An 18,811-nucleotide genomic window follows, 5' to 3' on the forward strand; every position below is an offset into this window, starting at 1 on the left:
GATAGATAGATGGATGGATGGATGGATGGATGGATGGATGGATAGATAGATAGATAGATAGATAGATAGATAGATAGATAGATAGATAGATAGATAGATAGATAGATAGATAGATAGATAGATAGATAGATAGATAGATAGATAGATAGATAGATAGATAGATAGACTGCGTTCCAAATAATAAATAAATAATGAAACTAAATGAGAACAAAAGACGAATCATGACAGGTCTAGGTATGAAAACCTTCGATATTTCATGAAAGATTAAGCTTAATCATTGTACTGGTAAGAGATTTGTGGATGATTCAGAGCACACTCGGGTTTGTGCAGATAAAGGCACAATATGGACGGTTTCAGCCAGACAAACACATCAGATTAAGAGAACAGATGCTACAAAGCAGCACTGTCTTATATGCTACAAAAAGAAGAGCCTTTTTTTCCCGAACAAAATCATCTTCATCATGACAACGCACCATGTCCTGCTGTAAAGAACACCTCTGCATCACTGGCTGCTATGGGCATAAAAGGAGAGAAACTCATGATGTGGACCCCCTCCTCCCCTGACCTCAACCCTATTGAGAACCTTTGGAGCCTCAACAAAAAAAACGTCTATGAGGGTGGGAGGCAGTTTTCATCCAAAGAGCAGCTCTGTGAGGCTATTCTGACATCCTGCAAAGAAATCCAAGCAGAAACTGTCCAAAAACTCAAAAGTTTAATCGATTTAAGAATTTTGAAGCTGCTATCACACAAGGGCTCCTATGGTAAAATATAACTTGACCTGTTAATATTTTTTTTATTGAAATAGCTTTTGATTTCAGTAAATATGACCTCCTAATGCTACAAATTCAACAAATGACAATTTTCAGTTAATTACAAGCTTTAAAATGTATTGAAACGATGAGTTGCATAATAATTTGGAACAGTAGATTTTGAGGTTTTTACTATATTCATTTTTGAAAAAAATACTGTTATCACTGGGAGATTTTTTCCACCACATTTAAATGATCCTCTACCAGCTAAAGACTTGAAAATTATGCTGACTCTCATTTGAGTTGACAATTTAGAAAATCTTAGAAAAATGTCATTTGCATAATAATTTGGAACGCAGTGTATATATATTTATATATATATATATATGTATATATATATATATATATATATATATATATATATATATATATATATATATATATATATATATATATATATATAAATTCAAAACAAAAATAAATTTCCAACACATTCTACTGTTGCTACAGTTTTAGTTTTTGGGTTCTTTTTCTTGTTCATGCACGTCGGGAGACGCCTCTGATGACGACAGAAGTAGTTCCTTGTCCAGCGAATCGCGCAAGGTATTACTAGGTTTTATCTAGTGTCTTTCAAAAAGAACCCAAAAACTAAAATCTGTTATTCAAGAAGACATAATGAATGTAATAAAAGAAAAAGTGTTACAGACTTAGTTAATATACTTACTTTTATTCTGTGTTAATTTTAAACTTGGGAGATTACCAAACATTCACTTCCTTGCATCTCTGTCCTTCCTTAAGCGTATCTATGGTTTAACTATGACAAGTCCTTCCTGGGGAGAACTCAGTTTAGGTTGGAATTCAATACAATACAAATATCTACAGAAGAGGAAACCCCTCACGGGCCATGCGCCGTATCAGTGATGTAACTGGTGGGACAGGGTTTCTGATGGCTCATTATGATTTAAAGGAAGTCATAAAACTGTGAGACCAAAAGATGAAGATGTCACATGGACCATGACATATTTAGGAGACACGTCAGAAAAAGACAGACAGTGACATGCTTCCAAAAATGACTGGGTATGAATGTAGTGGACAAAGCGAAAGTGTCAGCGTCTTGCAAACGTGTTTACATGTTGAAGTGCACATAGGTTGAATCATCATTGCGTTGCCTACTAAGGCCTCGGCATTCCTTGAAATTTGAGTCTCAGCACATGGGCTTCGGTGGATGTGTATGGAAAACTATGCCTTAGGTATAGACTAGTTAACAGTACAGGACAGCGGGGAGGAAGGGCAGCACATGTCTATCATCTGCAACTATCTCAGGGTTCCACTGCAGCTCAACAGAAATAGACTCTCAACCCTCTGACCCCACATTTTTTACAAAGAGTCTCCCGGAAAACCCAAAGCACATTCTGAAAAACCCAAGGTTGATAATAAAACTAGTTTCAAAAGCAGTCAAAATGCAACATGATAATTCCTATAATAAAGTAAAATATGTCTTCTGTAGGACATTACACATTTCAAAACACAAAAAATACATTTATTTGGGTATGAAATCTTGATTCTTATTTATATATGTAATTGGGGCTAACATAATACTGAAGTTCTCCAGGCCTACCACACGAAAGATGCACTCTGACATCAATATACATTTCTGCGACCTGTGCATATCTGTATTCAAATCTATTTTATAAAGTGACAAGTTTACAACATCAAATGGAGCATCTTAAATGTTGGTCATAAATCTTGTGCGTGGCAGGAGCCAGTGAAGTCAGTTAGCAGCGGGCCTGCTCAGGTTTCCACACGTCTAGCTATAGGCCTTTGCACACATGGTAGCATCCTCATTTGTTCACCTAAAAATAGGCCTAGACTACTAGACACATTTTTTAGAAACCTACGCATCTTGGTACCCGATACTGAGACTCAAAGCTCTGTAAATGGTGTTGCTCAAGGATATATAAGAGAGAGCGTTCAGGGTGTTCTGACATTCACTCGAGTCCGCCTTGGTTTTCACTCCCCTCAACGCAGCGCAAAAGGTGAGTGGACTGGAGGCCACACTTACACAGCTCCAAGGAGAGGGATTGAGATACAAGAAAAAAGATCTGGACCACAGGGAGAAGACATAGTCCACAACTACTAGGAGCACAAGTTTGATAACTCAAAGGATCAGAGGAACGACTTTTGTGGATCATAAAAAGCGCTGTTTTACAGTAAATAGGTTTGTCAGTGGATGATAAACACCAAAGTGGAACCATGTGGCATCAGTATTGTGTTGACTGAGCTGCTCTACTTTTCCAAGGCTTCCTAAAGCTCTCAAAGGAACCACCATGCATTTATGCACTTAGATTTGTATACTGTGCATATGATCAGGACTCCAAGAAGACAAGCCATTGTTAAGGCAATGGCTAACAAGGGAACTAATAAACAAAAAAACCATCTATGTCTACTTAGATCTGGAATAGAGTAAGCAGTTGGGATGAGCAAACTCTGAGGTGTATTTTTGCATTAAAGTGCTTTACAGCCTGAAGATGGTTATGTATCAAACATAATGAGTGTTTAGGGCATTATCCTTGTTAGGTCAATTCAATTGTTTTGTTGCGGTTTATTTCACTATCGTTTTTTGATGATATTTGCATTTTGTGAGTTCATTTTATCTAACTAGAAACTCTTTCTGTTTTCCCACAGATAAAAAATGGCCTTCGCTGGTGTCCTCAGTGATGCTGATGTCAAAGCCGCCATCGACGGCTGCGCAGGTAAGCACCACTTCTGCTCCCGTGGAGTCAAGACACACACTGAGGTCCAGCATGGGCAAAGGCAACCTAAGTTTTCAGAGACACAAACAGATTTTCAGCCCTGCTGAAAGATTGTCTGGTTTCGTCCCGGTTTGGACATGCTTATCTGAAGACATTACTCATTTAGACCCCATCTAGCCTTGTAGTGCCGGTTTAGTCCTCATTTTCACAATAAAGACATTTAATGGTTAAAAAGTGGTTATAATTATAATTGGTGTTTTCAGGGACAATCAACTCTTTGGATCTATAAGACTTTAGAAACCTGTCCTAGCACAATACTGCTGGTATCATAGGCATTTTCAAACAGCTTATTTTTATCAGTTGATACTGATTAGCCAAATCAACTGAGGCTCAAATTCTCACTTTGGGAATGTGTTTCACAAACTGACAGGCTCAGCTCTCACATTACATCAACAGTGTAGTGCCGTGTGAAACTTGTCCAGTTGCCCATGTTTGAACTGAGTAGTAAAACATATGATGTTTTGCAGCTGCTGACTCCTTCGACTACAAGAAGTTCTTCAAGGCATGTGGCCTGGCTGGCAAGTCCGCTGATGATGTGAAGAAGGCCTTCGCCATCATTGACCAGGACAACAGTGGCTTCATTGAGGAGGAGGAACTGGGGTAAGACTTGCACTTTTCCCTTTAGAGCTTAAGGCCAGGGAAGCCCCTCACTGAAGATAATGCCATGACTCAGTAGCATTAGGTATAGCCATAAAACTGGAATCTTTCACCCAACATTACTCACTGCTAAAATGCCCTTGTTTTGAGGTCTTAGAGTCACAAGCTGAATTAAACTTCTGTGTGCAGATGCATATAACTGAACATGTGTTTTGCTTCTCTCCAGGCTGTTCCTGCAGAACTTCTCCAAGAGCGCAAGAGCACTCACCGCCAACGAGACCAAGGTCTTCCTGGCCGCTGGTGACAGCGACGGTGATGGCAAGATTGGAGTTGATGGTAAGTTTACTTTGAAGATTATCACATCATTAGATTAGCACAGTATCTGGCCCTGATAAATACCTTTCAATTTGATGACAGTAAATTATTATTTATCTAATTTGGATTCTTGGTAAAAATAAAATAAAAAAAAGAACTTCCATAAGGGCACTTTACTGACTTACCATTCTAACTATACTTTGTCCTTTACTAATAGACATTTTATTCTACTTTTTACAGAGTTTGCTGCCCTTGTGAAGGCATAAATTTTCATTTACCAAGAACTTCTTCTTTTCATGGAACTACGAACTCTGCAAGATACAGTAATCATCAGCTGAAAGAATATTTTTTATACCTTATTTATAAATTTGCCTGCGGACTGTTTCTCAACATTCAAACACATATTTACTGCCTATGTAAATACTGCTGTGTTAATGTTCTGGAATTACTCGTGCAAAATGTACATCACCAAAATGCACTTGAGGAAGAGTGAATAACCAGGAATAAATACTCTTTTGCTGTAAAGTGAAACAATCCAGGGCGGTCGTCTTTTTTCTGTACTAGCAATATAATAGCTGTATAGTGATGACAGCACAGATGGTGGAGGAACAGACCTACAGCTCACTTATCTCATTGCTCTTGTGAATGGGTGGGAAGCACTGACAGATTGATGGGCTTATCTAATAATTGGTTAATGGGGCAGGGGAGTGGCCACTGGACCAAAGCCAGGGCACCACACAGCACAGAGGGGCGCTCTGCTCTGTTCACTCACTCACTCTGCCCACAAACAAGCTCTACACCCGATAGCTGTCACACATAGTGCAATGAGCTGCTCTGGTCCAAGGGCTTTTTCCTCCAACCAACTGCTGTGTAGTCAATTAGGTGATGTGCTGTGGCAACAGGAGAGCTATTCGCAGTCTCTGTTGCATCAGCAAGTCCTTCCAGCAGCAGCACAAATCTGGTGCCGAGTTGCAGATCTTTAGCAAACTCAGGACTTCTCAAATCATCTACTTGACTCTCTTCTTGTGCTGGGAGAAATTCAGAAAATTGCATGTGAATTGTGAGTAAAGTGAGTCATATTATTATCAGAAGGTAAAATATCACAATGAAAATCCTCAAAGCTGATCAAATGACACTCAGGTCTTGTTACTTTAGAGTGGGAAAAATAAGTGCCTCTCCATTTGCCATACATAGCAACACTGCCACCTACTGGCTACAGGTGTGAGTACTCACCCTGAAACTTAAGTTAAAGGCAATAAAACATAAAACGTCTTTCTATATTCTTCGGATATCCACTAGTTGGGAAGATTATGGTGAAGGATGATCACTTTTAACTATAGTCAATGGTGCAGTACCTATATAAAGGTTAAAAGTAGCAATTGTTTAAAACCACCAAGAGAAACAAGAACTTTACCCATTGACACCTAACGATACTGGTCAATATAAATTAGATCGAGCAACCAATAATCAGCACACACACAGACACCAGTGTCCACCCTCGAGAACATGGTGCGTGCACTTCCAATTCGCCCTCCTCAGCAGTGGCCCGGCCTATTCTTAGCACCGGGGCAGAGGGGGGGATATCACAGACTTCTTCAAACGCACCTTTTAAGCGTCTTCATTTGTGAAACTTAAAATAGAGCTGGTCTTTTTTCGCCAACCCCCTTCTTCTTCGCGCGGTGTCAGTTGTCTTGTGCCCCGGTGTTTGGATGGAGACGAAACTATAAAAGGTCATCGGGAGCAGCAGCTAAATCACTGCAGTCGACTTGAGTCCTGTCCGTGTCATCCGTACCCTAGAAACAGAAGACAGAAGGTGAGTGAAACACAAGATAGAAAAAGACAACAGATGGGGAAAAAAAGGGATTCGTGTTGCCGCCCGCCGCTTCATCTTTGAAGAAACATTTAAAATAACGGATTTCTGGAGGATGTGTGGGGATAAGGATTACACCTGGAAGCAACTATTGTTTTATGATGAGAAATGGAAATGGCTTTCAAATTGAAGTTGCTACTTTTGGATTATTTCAGTTCTATTTATTTTGGGCCCATGAACAAGTTTACACAATAGATTTTCACTTCCCGCTGTTTTACACTTTTTCGCTTCGTTTGTTAAAACTCATGTCATGCTTACACGTTTTGTCTTTTAGCACAATGGCCTTCGCAGGTGTACTGACTGATGCTGACATCACTGCAGCCCTGGACGGGTGCAAAGGTAAAGCTTCTTCACACTTAAATGTAAATGTGTGTTAAATGTTTTGGAAGTGAAGTCAGTTTCTGTATTGCAAACTGCCCCATAGTCACAGACGGTGGAGTTTTATCTTATAGCATACCTTGTTTGATTCAGACGCTGAATCATTCGATCACAAGAAGTTCTTCAAGGCTTGCGGTCTGGCCGGCAAGTCCGCTGATGATGTGAAGAAGGCCTTCGCAATCATTGACCAGGACAAGAGTGGCTTTATTGAGGAGGATGAACTGAAGTAAGCTTTCCATACTTACTGTGCACGTCTGGGATAATAGGAAAGTCAAAAAGGTTTAGCCACTTACATTATATTATAACCCTGTCTGTGCTAATTCAAGAGTCTAGTGTGCTAATATAAAACTGTGAAGTGGAGGCAGTGTCTTAAAGAAACCGGAGAATGTATAGTTTGCATGCCATAAGAGCCAAGGTCACTTATTCATAGCGAGCCATTCAGGTGCCTGACAGAAGACTACAGTAATGCTCCTCCACTTCAAAACAAAGCCTCTGAGAGCTCACAGTAACCGCTGTCGTTATGTGTCGTGTTTGTAGAATGCTTTGACAAACCCATGTCCCGTGTGTTCAGGCTGTTCCTGCAGAACTTCAAGGGAAGTGCACGTGCCCTGACCGAAGGAGAGACCAAGACTTTCCTCAAAGCCGGAGACAGCGACGGTGATGGCAAGATCGGCGCTGATGGTCAGCATCCTGTAAAACACATTCCCAGGATGATTGTGCGCAAAATAGACTGACCAACTGTGCTTTCTGTCTGTCTGTCTGTTGCAGAGTTCGCCGCCATGGTTAAGGCATAGAGTGGCAACCGACCAACACCTACTCTGATGGAACCACCTCCCCTTTTCATCCGGATATATAAATAATTTTTATACATTTGCTTGAGAGACAATTCCTCCTATACAACACACTGTCCAAATTGATTGTGAATGTCGCTCGGTTGTGTTCATGTCTTAAATATGAATTTTGCTTATTGTAAAATTTATGATGCACTTTCCAGGAAAGAACAGTTAAAAGAATAAATATTCTTTTGCTACGGTCCCAAATTTTCTTTCATTTCTCATACCTGCACATTACACACATTCCTGTATAAGAACACCTGCCATGTAGCAAATTTAAGGTAATGTGATATATTCACATGAACAAAACAATAATAACCACTGCATGTTGTAGTTTTAATTTTATGAAGAAGATGTGAAGATCTTTTGTACCGTGGGCTACGCAAGAAGAAAATACACAAGTCATTCAAATATATGTATTATACAACCATTTATATTCAGGTCTGTGCTATCAAAGCTTGGGAGAAAGTGGCCTACCTGATGCGCATTCCAGTAATGCTCCAGTTGTAAGGTGGTTGAAAGAGTGACTACGGGAATCAGCCACTAGATGGCGCTACATCAGCTCCTGTAAGAGATGAATGCGTTGGATGTGAAGGTTCATGAAAGGTTCAATCAGTTTTCTTGCAACACTTGCCTCCTCTATCAAGCACTGATAGTGATGTAGCTCATTGTAAAATACACTCTGAACATTGCTGTAAATGTTGTTCATCAATGGCAGTATTTCATGTCATCATTTTTGTGGCAAGTGATGATCATGCCAGGCGTAGTAGTGGTTCTTGGTTGATATTTTAGATCCTTTTTTAGGCACTGGTTAGGTCTGATTTGATCTTAATCCAGGCCTGGTTGTACTTGGACAGTCAAATGTTTTATGGGGTTGTGCTTGACGTGAAAAGTTAGGATCAATGCAGAAGTTATTCCTCTATATATTTGTTTACTTATGGGGGGTCCCAAAGCAACACAAGTTGAGAACCACATCCAATTAAAAGTGGTGTTACAGGCTACAAGACTTTACACTCTTGACAAATATTCTTATCTGGCAATGCTGCCTTTCAAAAATGCAAATGACACTAATAACAGGGTGTAGGTTTCCCCATGCTTTTCAACACGGCTTTTCAACTGTGTAACACCACCTTTACTTAAATGAAGCTACAGCACCGCACAGAATGGTCATCTTCCGGTCTATACATCCAGGTCCAGGGCTCCAGAGAACATTAGCAAATGTAAATGAATAAATGATCACTCAGTAACACTATAGGGTGGACAAGGTGTCAGGATAATATGCAGGGTGCAGGGTGAGGATGGGCTTCTGCTCCCGGGTTTTGGCGACTAAATTTCACACAAATGCATTGGTCATTTTCCCCCCACACCACTAGCTTATACTACCAATATAGACATAAAGGTGAGCTCTCGAGAAAACTGCTGATGTTGACAAAATAAGATAACATAATATAGTATGAAAGTAAATTAGGTTGCAATACACATTTTGCAGATAGTACTATGTAGTTAAATAACTATATTGTTGTCATTACTGGGAAGAGACTGACCTATAATCAAAGCAAGCATAGGGCATATTAACATTTATTAATCCACTGCTGCAACATTGGTCATGCTCCATGTGAGACAGCTTTAGTGTCTTTCTACATGAAGTATGGAAATTGGTAAGTAATATTAGTTGTTCTAGATGGCAGTATTGAAGGTCCTTCCCCTCCTGTGGATGTGTTCTAGGATATCCCCCGATTAAATTTCAGGACCTACTTTAGTGACAGCTGAAGGAGATGCAGTGAGGGGAGGCGTGTGGTTCTATGCTGAAACGGTGAGCACGCAGCATGATCTGAGTTCAAGTTCAGTATGGCAAGCTGCGACCCAAATAAGAATGAATGTGTCTTATATAATGCTAATTATTGTGTTTTCCCCACAAATCATAGTTGAACTCATTTAAACATATTCAGACTGTGTTACTATACTTTTCAGGAGATAAATATTAAAAGAAATGTACCCAGGTAAAGGCTCATGGCCCACTGGTTGAGAACCAAGGATAATAAGGATAGTGTAAATCGGGTGGTAGTGCTATGGGATCTCCCTTTGAATTGCTGCATTGACAAACCTTCAACTCACCTTACATTCCCTCTCTTTCTGCAGTGTCCCCTCTCACAGGACTGCATTTAATGACCCCTCAGTTTGTTGGTGTGTCCGAGCTCCTGGGGGACACACATGCCCTCCACTGAGGGTCAATATGCAAATGTTAAAAACATATATACAATTGTTCCTCATATAAACTTTTAGGTTTCTGTTAAGTCATGGCCTACAAGACATGCACTATCATCAGAGAGGATGACCTCGGCAGCCCTCCCGTTGACAAATCTGTTTTCCAAGTCAGTGTGAGCTACATCGTACATTGTACTGCACAAGAGTCAGTGATCAGTATTTTAATGTATTTGTTTAATCCAGTGCTTCTCAAACCTTTCAAACCAAGTATCCCCAATATCTCATAAAATATTTGACCTTCCATGTACCACCAAGTTAAAATCAGTATGTGAGCTATGGACAAGCCAGAAAAAACACCTAACCTAATGCATTTGCCTACTATACCATACATGAAATGATCTGGAATGAAAATGAATAAAGTTAAATATAGCCCTAGTGGTACTCCTCTCATAGTTTCTGCTTTAATCCATTAATTCCGTATAACTTTGACATATTAATTGAAATAATAGAGAATAAGAGGAGCTGAGTTGGTGTGGCCTGTGACTCAAACAATTATTTTTCACAAAACATGATGCATTTACAGTTATGCAACTAGTTATGTGGATAAAAAAGGCATACAAAATAGAGAGATAGAGAGAGATGGAGACTGCAGTGGAACTTCCCTGCATTTAGGCTACTTCATGATGTTGGAGGTGGTAGTAGGAGGGGTGCAGAGTTGACAGAAGGGAGCGTGGAAGAAGAATAGAAGGCAGAGGACGACGCAGTTTTTTTTTTAGTTTAATTTGTTGTTTACATGGGCTTTACAGATGTCCAGGGCGTGTGTGTGACTGCCTAGCAGCGTTATAAATAGTAAAGGTTAATTAGTTAGCAGAGAAATTAGATCAGGGGCGGGCTTTTTAGAATTTGATCCCCAGACAGGTAACTCAAGCGATCTCCATTGTCACTGTAATCAGACCTATATAAATCCCACGTTGACGGACAGCAGTCACCACATAGCCTTACCACTCTCTGCTGCATCACTTCTCCGGCCGGACGAGAACACACTCCACACGGTAAGTGAGTGGCTGTGCGTGGATGAGCGCGCGGGGATGCGGGGTGATGACAGAAGCAATGCCTCGCGCTGCTTCCCTCTTCATTTATGCGCGTATTTTTGCAAAACTTCTCGCCAAAATTGGAAGTCAAAAGTTGCGCCTTGAAGTGGGAACGCATAGTGAATATAGCCTTTTACTTTTATGAGAAAATCGCACACGGACAAGATCATTTTCGAAGACACTTTGCTGAATTGGCTGAGTTGTACATCACTTTATCCAGTGTCTTAAAGGGACAGTACCCCTTTTATTACATGTGGGGTTTCCTCGCTTAGATTGTGGTTTCTGTGCATGATTACTGATGCATTTAATTGTTTTCTTTGCAGGAAAAATGTCTCTCACATCTGTCCTCTCTGCTGATGCCATTGACAGTGCTATCAAGGACTGCCAAGGTATCAGCTTCCATCAATATCAGTATTGCATACAGTTTCTATTGTAAACCTTAAAGCGTTTTGCCGCCTGTGATGCTGATTTTACCAGTGAGGTTGCAGAATTTTCCTCCCGTGTGGCTCTGTGGTGCCAAGAATACACCACGCTTATCATGTCTTCAGGCTACCTCTAATCAGCTGTGCAGTGGAACTGTAATAATTCCACATTTTACCATAGGGCCTAACTGGTCTAAATTTAGGTGAAAGACATTTCAGCGCATGACTAATTTTGTTTGTTGTGCATTAACTGGTGACCACAGCAGTGACAAGGTCTTTTTGTTTGTATAGCACCAGATTCCTTCTCCCCCAAGAAGTTTTTCCAGCTGTGCGGCCTCTCCAAGAAGAGCCCTGCTGAGGTCAAGAAAGTGTTCTCCATCCTAGATAATGACAACAGTGGCTTTATTGAGGAGGACGAGCTCAAGTGAGTTCCCTGTGACTTTTCCATCCTAAATCCAGTCTGCCGGTCTGTCCTAAATCTTCTGCTTCAGATGTGATGTTCTGCGATAACCACTGACCTGGTCGTCTCTCAAGCCTGTAATTGTGTGCTGTTTGTGCTCAGGTTCTTCCTGCAGCGGTTTTCTCCCGGTGCTCGGGCCCTGACAGACGCTGAGACCAAAGCCTTCCTGTGCGCCGCTGATGATGACAGCGATGGCCGAATTGGAGCAGATGGTGAGGGAATGAACTATGAAATTCAACATTAAGTGGATGTGTCATTTGGCTGATATGACATCTCACTATGGACATTATTACATTATAAGGAAATAAAGTCTATAGTGAGATGGAAATACGCAAAGGTTTTCAATACCGACGATCTTTTCTTTCGTCCACAGAGTTCCAGGCCATGGTTTCATCATAAATCGATGGAGAGCTGCCCCCATCCCCTGCTCCAAGGGCTCTGTAGGGGAAGTGAATCATATCCCATCTGACTAGAAACAATATTCTTGTTATTCCCTGTAATGTAATGGAAGTTGCTCAGGTCTTTGAACATCAAAAAAATGACATCACGGATTATTATGTATGCACGCCCGAATAAATGTACAATTTACCAAGTTAGTGGTGAATAAAAATTAGAAGAAAAACAAAAAACCCCAGAGGCTTTGTGTGTTTACTGAAGTGTTGTTGTGTCAAAGGAACTAAAATAAAGGGCATGACGTCAGCCTTCGAGAATAAATGCCAACTCATTGGTTCTCAGACTGTGGTACTTGGGCTTCTTCAATCTGCAATTTTAGACACGAGTGTAATGCTAATGTAATGTAAAAATGTAATTAGTTAGTTTTTTTCCTGATTTACACTCAGTTTAAAACATTTCTGACAATTTTAGACGCAATTCAGTCCTGATTTGTGTTCATCTAGACTTGGTACCTCTTGGAAAGTCAAATATTATAGTAGGTGACTTTGAATGAAATGTTTGAGAACCATATACTAAGATGGTAAAATACAATAAAACACAAGACTAAGGACATAGAGAGTGATATGCAAAGATGCAGGAGTACGAAACTCTGCAGGTGGATGATATGCAAATCAGACTATTCTTCACAGCTGGCAGTCCAGTGATTAAACTAAGCTAAGTATATAAGAAATAAGAGAGACTGCTCATGTCAGGTATGTGAGACGGGTCTGTGCTCAAGGCTTGAGTGGATCTGTTTCTCTGTCGGCAAGCGGAGGAAGTGAAGGGGGCGACCTTGGACGCCACCTGAGTGACATTACGGCAAGATCGAGTGACGCCTGACCTCAGCTTTGTAAATAAACCCACATGAACCAGGCAAGGGGGGGGACTGAACGAAAACAATAAAAGACACTAAACATATACATAATAAAGCAACACAATGACCCTTATGCTTCAATTGCAGATAATTATGTAACCGTGCAGCTCAAAAGAATGAAAGAAAAACACCCTGGAAGAGAAGGGAATGTCTCAATGTAAATCTATGCTGCTGATATGGATGAAGAAATTAGTTGAAATAAAAGTGGATGGTACAGTTTTGGTGATGATACAAAAATAATAAACCAACAGAGGCTGAATTTGAAAATGTGGAGTGGATTTTTTTTCTCATTGGTTTGTTTTAGCCCTCCCACACAATTATTTTATGTCATATCTTCTATCATATATGGATCAGAGGGAAATCAGAGAAGCGTCCCAGAGGTTGTTCAAATTCTAGGATGATCATATGTTCAAAAGCGTTATGCAAAAGAATAGCAAATGATGAACTTGATGAACTTGTGTTTAGGTCCCAAACCTGATAATTATCTACCTCCTTCCTCAACTAAAGATTATAGGTGTCCACAAAATAGAGAGAACCAGTGATTGGAGCCAAATTCTTCATACTCAGGAATCGCCAGCACACTCTTGCCTCATGAACCTGGTCATTGTGAGGCACCCAAAGGAACCCAAGGCCCAATGCCCATGAGGGTCTGACAAATGTTCTGAAACCCTGTCCATGCCGTCTGTGCCGGGAGACATAGAAAACCTTAGCAATGCCAAGTTTCACGGTGCTGTCCTGAAAGAGTTTTCCTCGCTGTGCCAACCCTGACGGGACCAGTGTCGCCTCACCAGGAGTGAAGCTCAGGCCACCCAAAACCTGTACAAAAGGTAGTCAAGAGGAGGAGGCAAAACAACATTATCAGCTTCAATACCTCTATTCATGACAATGGGGTTTTGTTGTTTCACTGTTGCCCGTATTTTTGGGCAGACACCATATGCTGAGTTGAAAAGAAAATTGTAAATATGTCGAATAGACATCACATCAACTCAGTATTTCCCTTTAAATAGCATGTAGCTGCTTTCTCTACACTTACCGGATTAAAATTAACCACCACCTCACTGTCAAACCGCCTACTAGATGCACCAAAATACAGAGTAGAGCAGCACATCTTTCACAGCACACTCATACTGTCTATGTGATCGTGATTATATGTAGAAGCTGACAATTAACAGACTCCTGATCCTCGCCATGACAAGTCAAACCGAGCATTACCTGAAGTCACTGCCTCAAATGGAGCAGAGAGTCAGAGAGATGGAGCCTGGATTTAGAGTGTGCACCATGACTTTTGTTTCTTTTGCACCCACACGAGCAGTTACATAAAAATGTAAAAGTCAGAGTGAGCGGATAGCACTAGTCTTTACACAGGAGAAATACAGTAGAGCTGAAGGAGGAATAAGAAATAGTGAGGTATCTTAACTGGATTTAAAGACATGTTGGAATTTCCCTATTCTTACACTAATCATGTTGCTTCAGACATGGCAATTAAATAATACCATACAACTTAGCTGTTATCTAGCTGATACATATGAGCCTAATATTTTATGAACTCTTGCTGAACTCAATTGCTAATAAATGCTTGGGTGATGGAGTTCAATGTCTTCCAATTAAAATACAAGCATTGTAACTCGCTCTCTTACTTACATAAAAAGAGGGCAAAAGGGAACTAACATTGTAAATGACAGTGAACGAATCTGCTCATATCAGGACACATGGGGGAAGCCGACAGGTAACAGAAGCCATGCACTCCCGCACAATGGTGCCATGACCCCAGTGGGTCAGGAGTTGTAAACAGGAAGGAAACGTGAGCTCTTGACACCAACTGCTGGATGGGCTACAGAGGATGTACAGCTATACCTTATAATGTGATGAGTAGATACTGTAAGGACCAGAGGCCTCAGGTGAGACAGCAGGAGTGACATGTAGCAGATACAAAAGGAGATACTGTCTGCTGTTTCCACAACATGACGACGACCAACCTGCCATTTAAAGTGCATATGACACATCAGACACATTTTGTGCTAAAACATTGTTGACACAATTATATTTAATATTTTGCTAAAGATTGTACCCAGCTTTCTATAGTTTGGCCATTTTTTAGTTTATAGTTTCACTTCCTTATTGGACACTGACAGGAAATGACATAGATGAAAGCGAACAATTTTAAACTGTTGCCGTGCCAACCATGTTAAGTCAATGGGAAATGAGTGAGTCAAACTGCTGTGGAACTTTACCTTTTATCTATGTCAGCCGCTAAAAAATTCTGAGAAAACTAACTTTTCTACCCAACATTTCTCCATTAACATTGCTTCTTCAAAGAAATAAAACAATAATTATGCAATTGATGAACTTGTCACTGATGTTATCCTTCTAAATAAGTCATATTTTAAAAAGCATTAAAACCTGTCATAGGCACTTTAAACAAGTGGTTATAAGTCTGTTGCACCGGTATAGAAGTAAAGGGAAAAAAACAGGATTTAGTGTTCTTTTCAGGGATTGCATTACAACACCTTTATTGTTGCGTATTAACTTATTGAACACATGAACTTTTCTCTGTCTGTGAGGGAATTCTCCACAGGTGAGGATTTGGGTGTGTCGTTCTTGGCCAAAATGACTTTAAATGCTGAAGGATTTCCAATGACCCAAACACATTTAGCAAATCAACATTAGCAAGTCAACATTTTCAGTAATGACAATTTCCCCTTGATTGTGCATCGACATAGGCTTGGACGCTGCATGATTTGATATGTTTCAGTGAGTCTTGTTCTATAGAGACAAAGGTTCCGCACAATATTTTGCAACATAGGAAAGATACAGATTTGATATTTCAATCCATGTATTGGAAATTAGTTTTCTTTTTTGCTTTTTGTCACATAATGTGCACCTTTACACAGCATATTTTCCCATTGTTTGTGCTGCCGTGCATTGTACTCTATTGTGAAGGATGGACAGAGTCTCGGCCTACCTGTCTGCTTGACTACTTCAATAATTGATGTCTTTGCTTCATTGTCACAAAAACTCATTTCCAGGAATGAATATCTGTCTCACCTTACAGATTAAGTCAATGTGAAACTTTAATGTGATCGCCCAATCTTCAGCAATGCGTGTTTCTTCGTATAACCGCCTGCTGCAAAGTACCCATCGGCATTATTTACTGTATTGAATATCTAGCGGGACCTAAAACTTTGACCAGAGAGTTTGGGAGGCTGCAGCAGGTACTGGAGATGCGGCTACCCGATAGTCTGATTTCGAGGAGCATCGTGAAAGATTTAACTGCCGTGTTAGGATGACTGAATGGGCTTTGTGAGCTCTGTGGAGGAACTCTATCCATAATGCAGGGGATGACTACACTGCTTCTGTTCACCAACAAGCATCAGTCCTGAGTCTCTACTTATGTTGACATTAATGAATGATTGACCATGTACATTTCACATAGTCGCACACACAAGATTTGGGGAAAGTGGAATATGTTTCCGTGTCAAGTGTGGGCTATTGTTGACACTCCTTGTCAATAATAAATCTACTCAATTTTAACTCCAAAAGCCACACCCGGCTCGTGAGTCCTGGACAGGTGTAACATGCACTAGAGGTCTGAGAGAGAGAGAGAGAGAGAGAGAGAGAGAGAGACAGAGAGAGAGAGAGACAGAGAGCGGGAGGGAGAGAGAGAGACAGAGAGAGAGACAGAGGGAGAAAAGAGAGAGAATGAGAAAGAGAGCGAGACAGAGCGAGAATAGAGAGAGAACGAGAGAGACATAGAGAAAGAAAGAGAGACAGAGAGAGACAGACAGAGGGAGAAAAGAGAGAGAACAAGAGAAAGACAGAAAGAAAGACAGACAGAGGGAGGAAAAAAGACAAGGAGAGAGAAAGAAAGAGAGCAAGAGACAGAGGGAGAAAAGAGAGAGAAAGAGAAAGATATAGAGAAAGAAAGAGAGAGAGACAGAGGGAGAAAGGAGAGAGAAAGAGAGAAAGGAAGAGAGAGAGAGAGGGGGAGGGAGGGAGACAGAGAGAGAAAAGACAGAAAAAGAGAGAGAGAGAGAGAGAGAAAGAGAAAGAAAGAGAGAGAGGGAGAGAGACACACAGAGAGAGAAAAGAGAGAGAACAAGAGAGAGAGAGAGAGAGAGAGAGAGAGAGAGAGAGAGAGAGAGAGAGAGAGAGAGAGAGAGAAAGGTGCTCTTTACAGACTTTTCCAAGTGAGAAGCCACAATCAGATAAGATGATGCTGCCTGTTTGTCTGGGCAACACTGGATAAACCACGGTTTCACTGGCCAACCATTGTCAGGTATAAGGTTTACTTTAGAAAAAACAGGTCTTTATCATTGCAAGACAAGACGCTGTATGTACACCTCTTGTTACCAGTATTTGTGCTTGAGTACTACTCAAGCACAAATACTTGAGTAACTTTTTGAAGAAATTGTACTTATAAGAGTAGTTATATCATGCAGTACATTTTACTTCTAGTTGAATAATACTGTAATAAAGTATATTTTCTCTTACTTGAAAAAAAAGTGACTTGTGACTAAAATGTAGGTAGTATGTGTTTTGTACCCCGTTTTCCATCAGAAATATATACATTATATATACATTTTATGGTATTTGTGGAAATAGTACGATTTTCCCATTAATACATGTTTTGTTTCTCATAATCTATAACTGAAACCTAAATCAGAATTTTACGCCCATACTGTCGCTCATTAACTCACAGTAGGTCTACTTCTCCAAGTACTTTTTTTTACTTTTACTTGAGTATTTACTTGAGTATATTTGGGTCACTACTCTTTACTGATACTTGAGTGAAATTACTTCAAAGTAAGTCTTATTTGAGTAAATATTTTGGCTCTACCCACCACTGCTTGTTACACAACCGCCTGCAGTGAAGTCGTGTCTCAAATGCATGCGTTTACATTTTGGGCCATAGTTGTGAAAAATAATGGACCAAGAAGAAACAATAGCTAAAATAAAATAAAGTGACAATCACCCTCTCTCTGTCCGTGGAAACAAGTTAGTGTACAGACATCTATTGAAGTCGCACAGGTGGATTTATAGATATATTATTGAATGCGAATGGATGTGTTATCCACATAACATAATGTAACGTATGGTATCAAGACGCAAACACATGTCTAATAGGCTTTCATTAGAACCTCATGTCAAGTCTTTATATGGGATCTGACTCTCTTCTTAAATGATTCCATATAAAGCTTTAACATTGTTTGTATTTTCACCATTGTAAAGCCTGCGTCTAAGTGATTTTGTTTTTATAGCGATAAAGTATATTAATTGAACATTTTGCTAATGCTTACCCCAAATGAACTCCTCTCTAGGCTGCGCCCTCTGCTGCCAACAAAGCAGTTTTGTAGGCCTATGGCTGAGATATAGGTCTGAATTCTTTTGCACCAATCGTCATAATGCAAAAAGGTTACGTTGTTTAAAATGATTAAAAGAGCTTATAATTAAGCGGTTAGTGTTGTTTATGAAACGCCTGGAATTAAGGCCATATCACGCTCTTGTATGGCCAAAACCTGTGACTCAAATGATAAAAAAAAAAATACTGCAAGTTATTGTTACTTACTACTAGTTTACTAAAAGTGTGCAAGTGTGCAATATCGGTTTATTTTGTCACTTCTCGCCGGAATTTAACAGCAGATCAATAATTCAACTGATACACAGGCGCCCCCTCGTGTTCTCTAAAGAAGAAAAAAAATAATAACGTGGATAATTAATCAAAGAAACGCTGACTTTATGTCGTTATATAATATTATTCGTGCTTAATTAGTA

The 18,811-nt window shown here is 40.1% G+C and overlaps 3 protein-coding genes across 3 annotated transcripts; all 3 read left to right on the plus strand.

Moving 5' to 3' along the window:
• The first annotated feature begins 2,701 nt into the window (after window positions 1–2,701).
• On the plus strand, window positions 2,702–5,008 carry LOC306969696 (parvalbumin beta-like). The gene is made up of 5 exons (XM_079565391.1): window positions 2,702–2,785; window positions 3,435–3,502; window positions 4,030–4,162; window positions 4,386–4,495; window positions 4,715–5,008. The coding sequence occupies exons 2-5, from the start codon at window positions 3,442–3,444 to the stop codon at window positions 4,738–4,740; spliced, it is 330 nt and encodes a 109-aa protein (XP_079421517.1). The 5' UTR covers window positions 2,702–2,785; window positions 3,435–3,441; the 3' UTR covers window positions 4,741–5,008.
• A 1,122-nt stretch (window positions 5,009–6,130) lies between these two features.
• Window positions 6,131–7,762, plus strand: LOC306969695 (parvalbumin beta). Its single transcript, XM_079565390.1, has 5 exons — window positions 6,131–6,287; window positions 6,619–6,683; window positions 6,816–6,948; window positions 7,294–7,403; window positions 7,491–7,762. The coding sequence occupies exons 2-5, from the start codon at window positions 6,623–6,625 to the stop codon at window positions 7,514–7,516; spliced, it is 330 nt and encodes a 109-aa protein (XP_079421516.1). The 5' UTR covers window positions 6,131–6,287; window positions 6,619–6,622; the 3' UTR covers window positions 7,517–7,762.
• Window positions 7,763–10,405: 2,643 nt separating this feature from the next.
• pvalb8 (parvalbumin 8) lies at window positions 10,406–12,359 on the plus strand. The gene is made up of 5 exons (XM_079565392.1): window positions 10,406–10,812; window positions 11,175–11,240; window positions 11,565–11,697; window positions 11,836–11,945; window positions 12,107–12,359. Exons 2-5 carry the CDS (start codon window positions 11,180–11,182, stop codon window positions 12,130–12,132), a joined length of 330 nt encoding a protein of 109 aa, XP_079421518.1. The 5' UTR covers window positions 10,406–10,812; window positions 11,175–11,179; the 3' UTR covers window positions 12,133–12,359.
• Window positions 12,360–18,811: the final 6,452 nt, after the last annotated feature.

Source organism: Gobius niger (assembly GCF_951799975.1).
Source record: "Gobius niger genome assembly, chromosome: 10".
Taxonomy (NCBI): domain Eukaryota; kingdom Metazoa; phylum Chordata; class Actinopteri; order Gobiiformes; family Gobiidae; genus Gobius; species Gobius niger.

Coding starts and splice junctions, on each gene's coding strand:
- pvalb8 (XM_079565392.1), top strand. CDS start 11,180: ATGTCTCTCACATCTGTCCTCTCTGCTGATGCCATTGACAGTGCTATC. Junction 11,241..11,564: donor TGCTATCAAGGACTGCCAAG/GTATCAGCTTCC, acceptor TTGTTTGTATAG/CACCAGATTCCTTCTCCCCC. Junction 11,946..12,106: donor TGGCCGAATTGGAGCAGATG/GTGAGGGAATGA, acceptor TTTCGTCCACAG/AGTTCCAGGCCATGGTTTCA.
- LOC306969695 (XM_079565390.1), top strand. CDS start 6,623: ATGGCCTTCGCAGGTGTACTGACTGATGCTGACATCACTGCAGCCCTG. Junction 6,684..6,815: donor AGCCCTGGACGGGTGCAAAG/GTAAAGCTTCTT, acceptor TGTTTGATTCAG/ACGCTGAATCATTCGATCAC. Junction 7,404..7,490: donor TGGCAAGATCGGCGCTGATG/GTCAGCATCCTG, acceptor TGTCTGTTGCAG/AGTTCGCCGCCATGGTTAAG.
- LOC306969696 (XM_079565391.1), top strand. CDS start 3,442: ATGGCCTTCGCTGGTGTCCTCAGTGATGCTGATGTCAAAGCCGCCATC. Junction 3,503..4,029: donor CGCCATCGACGGCTGCGCAG/GTAAGCACCACT, acceptor GATGTTTTGCAG/CTGCTGACTCCTTCGACTAC. Junction 4,163..4,385: donor ATTGAGGAGGAGGAACTGGG/GTAAGACTTGCA, acceptor GCTTCTCTCCAG/GCTGTTCCTGCAGAACTTCT.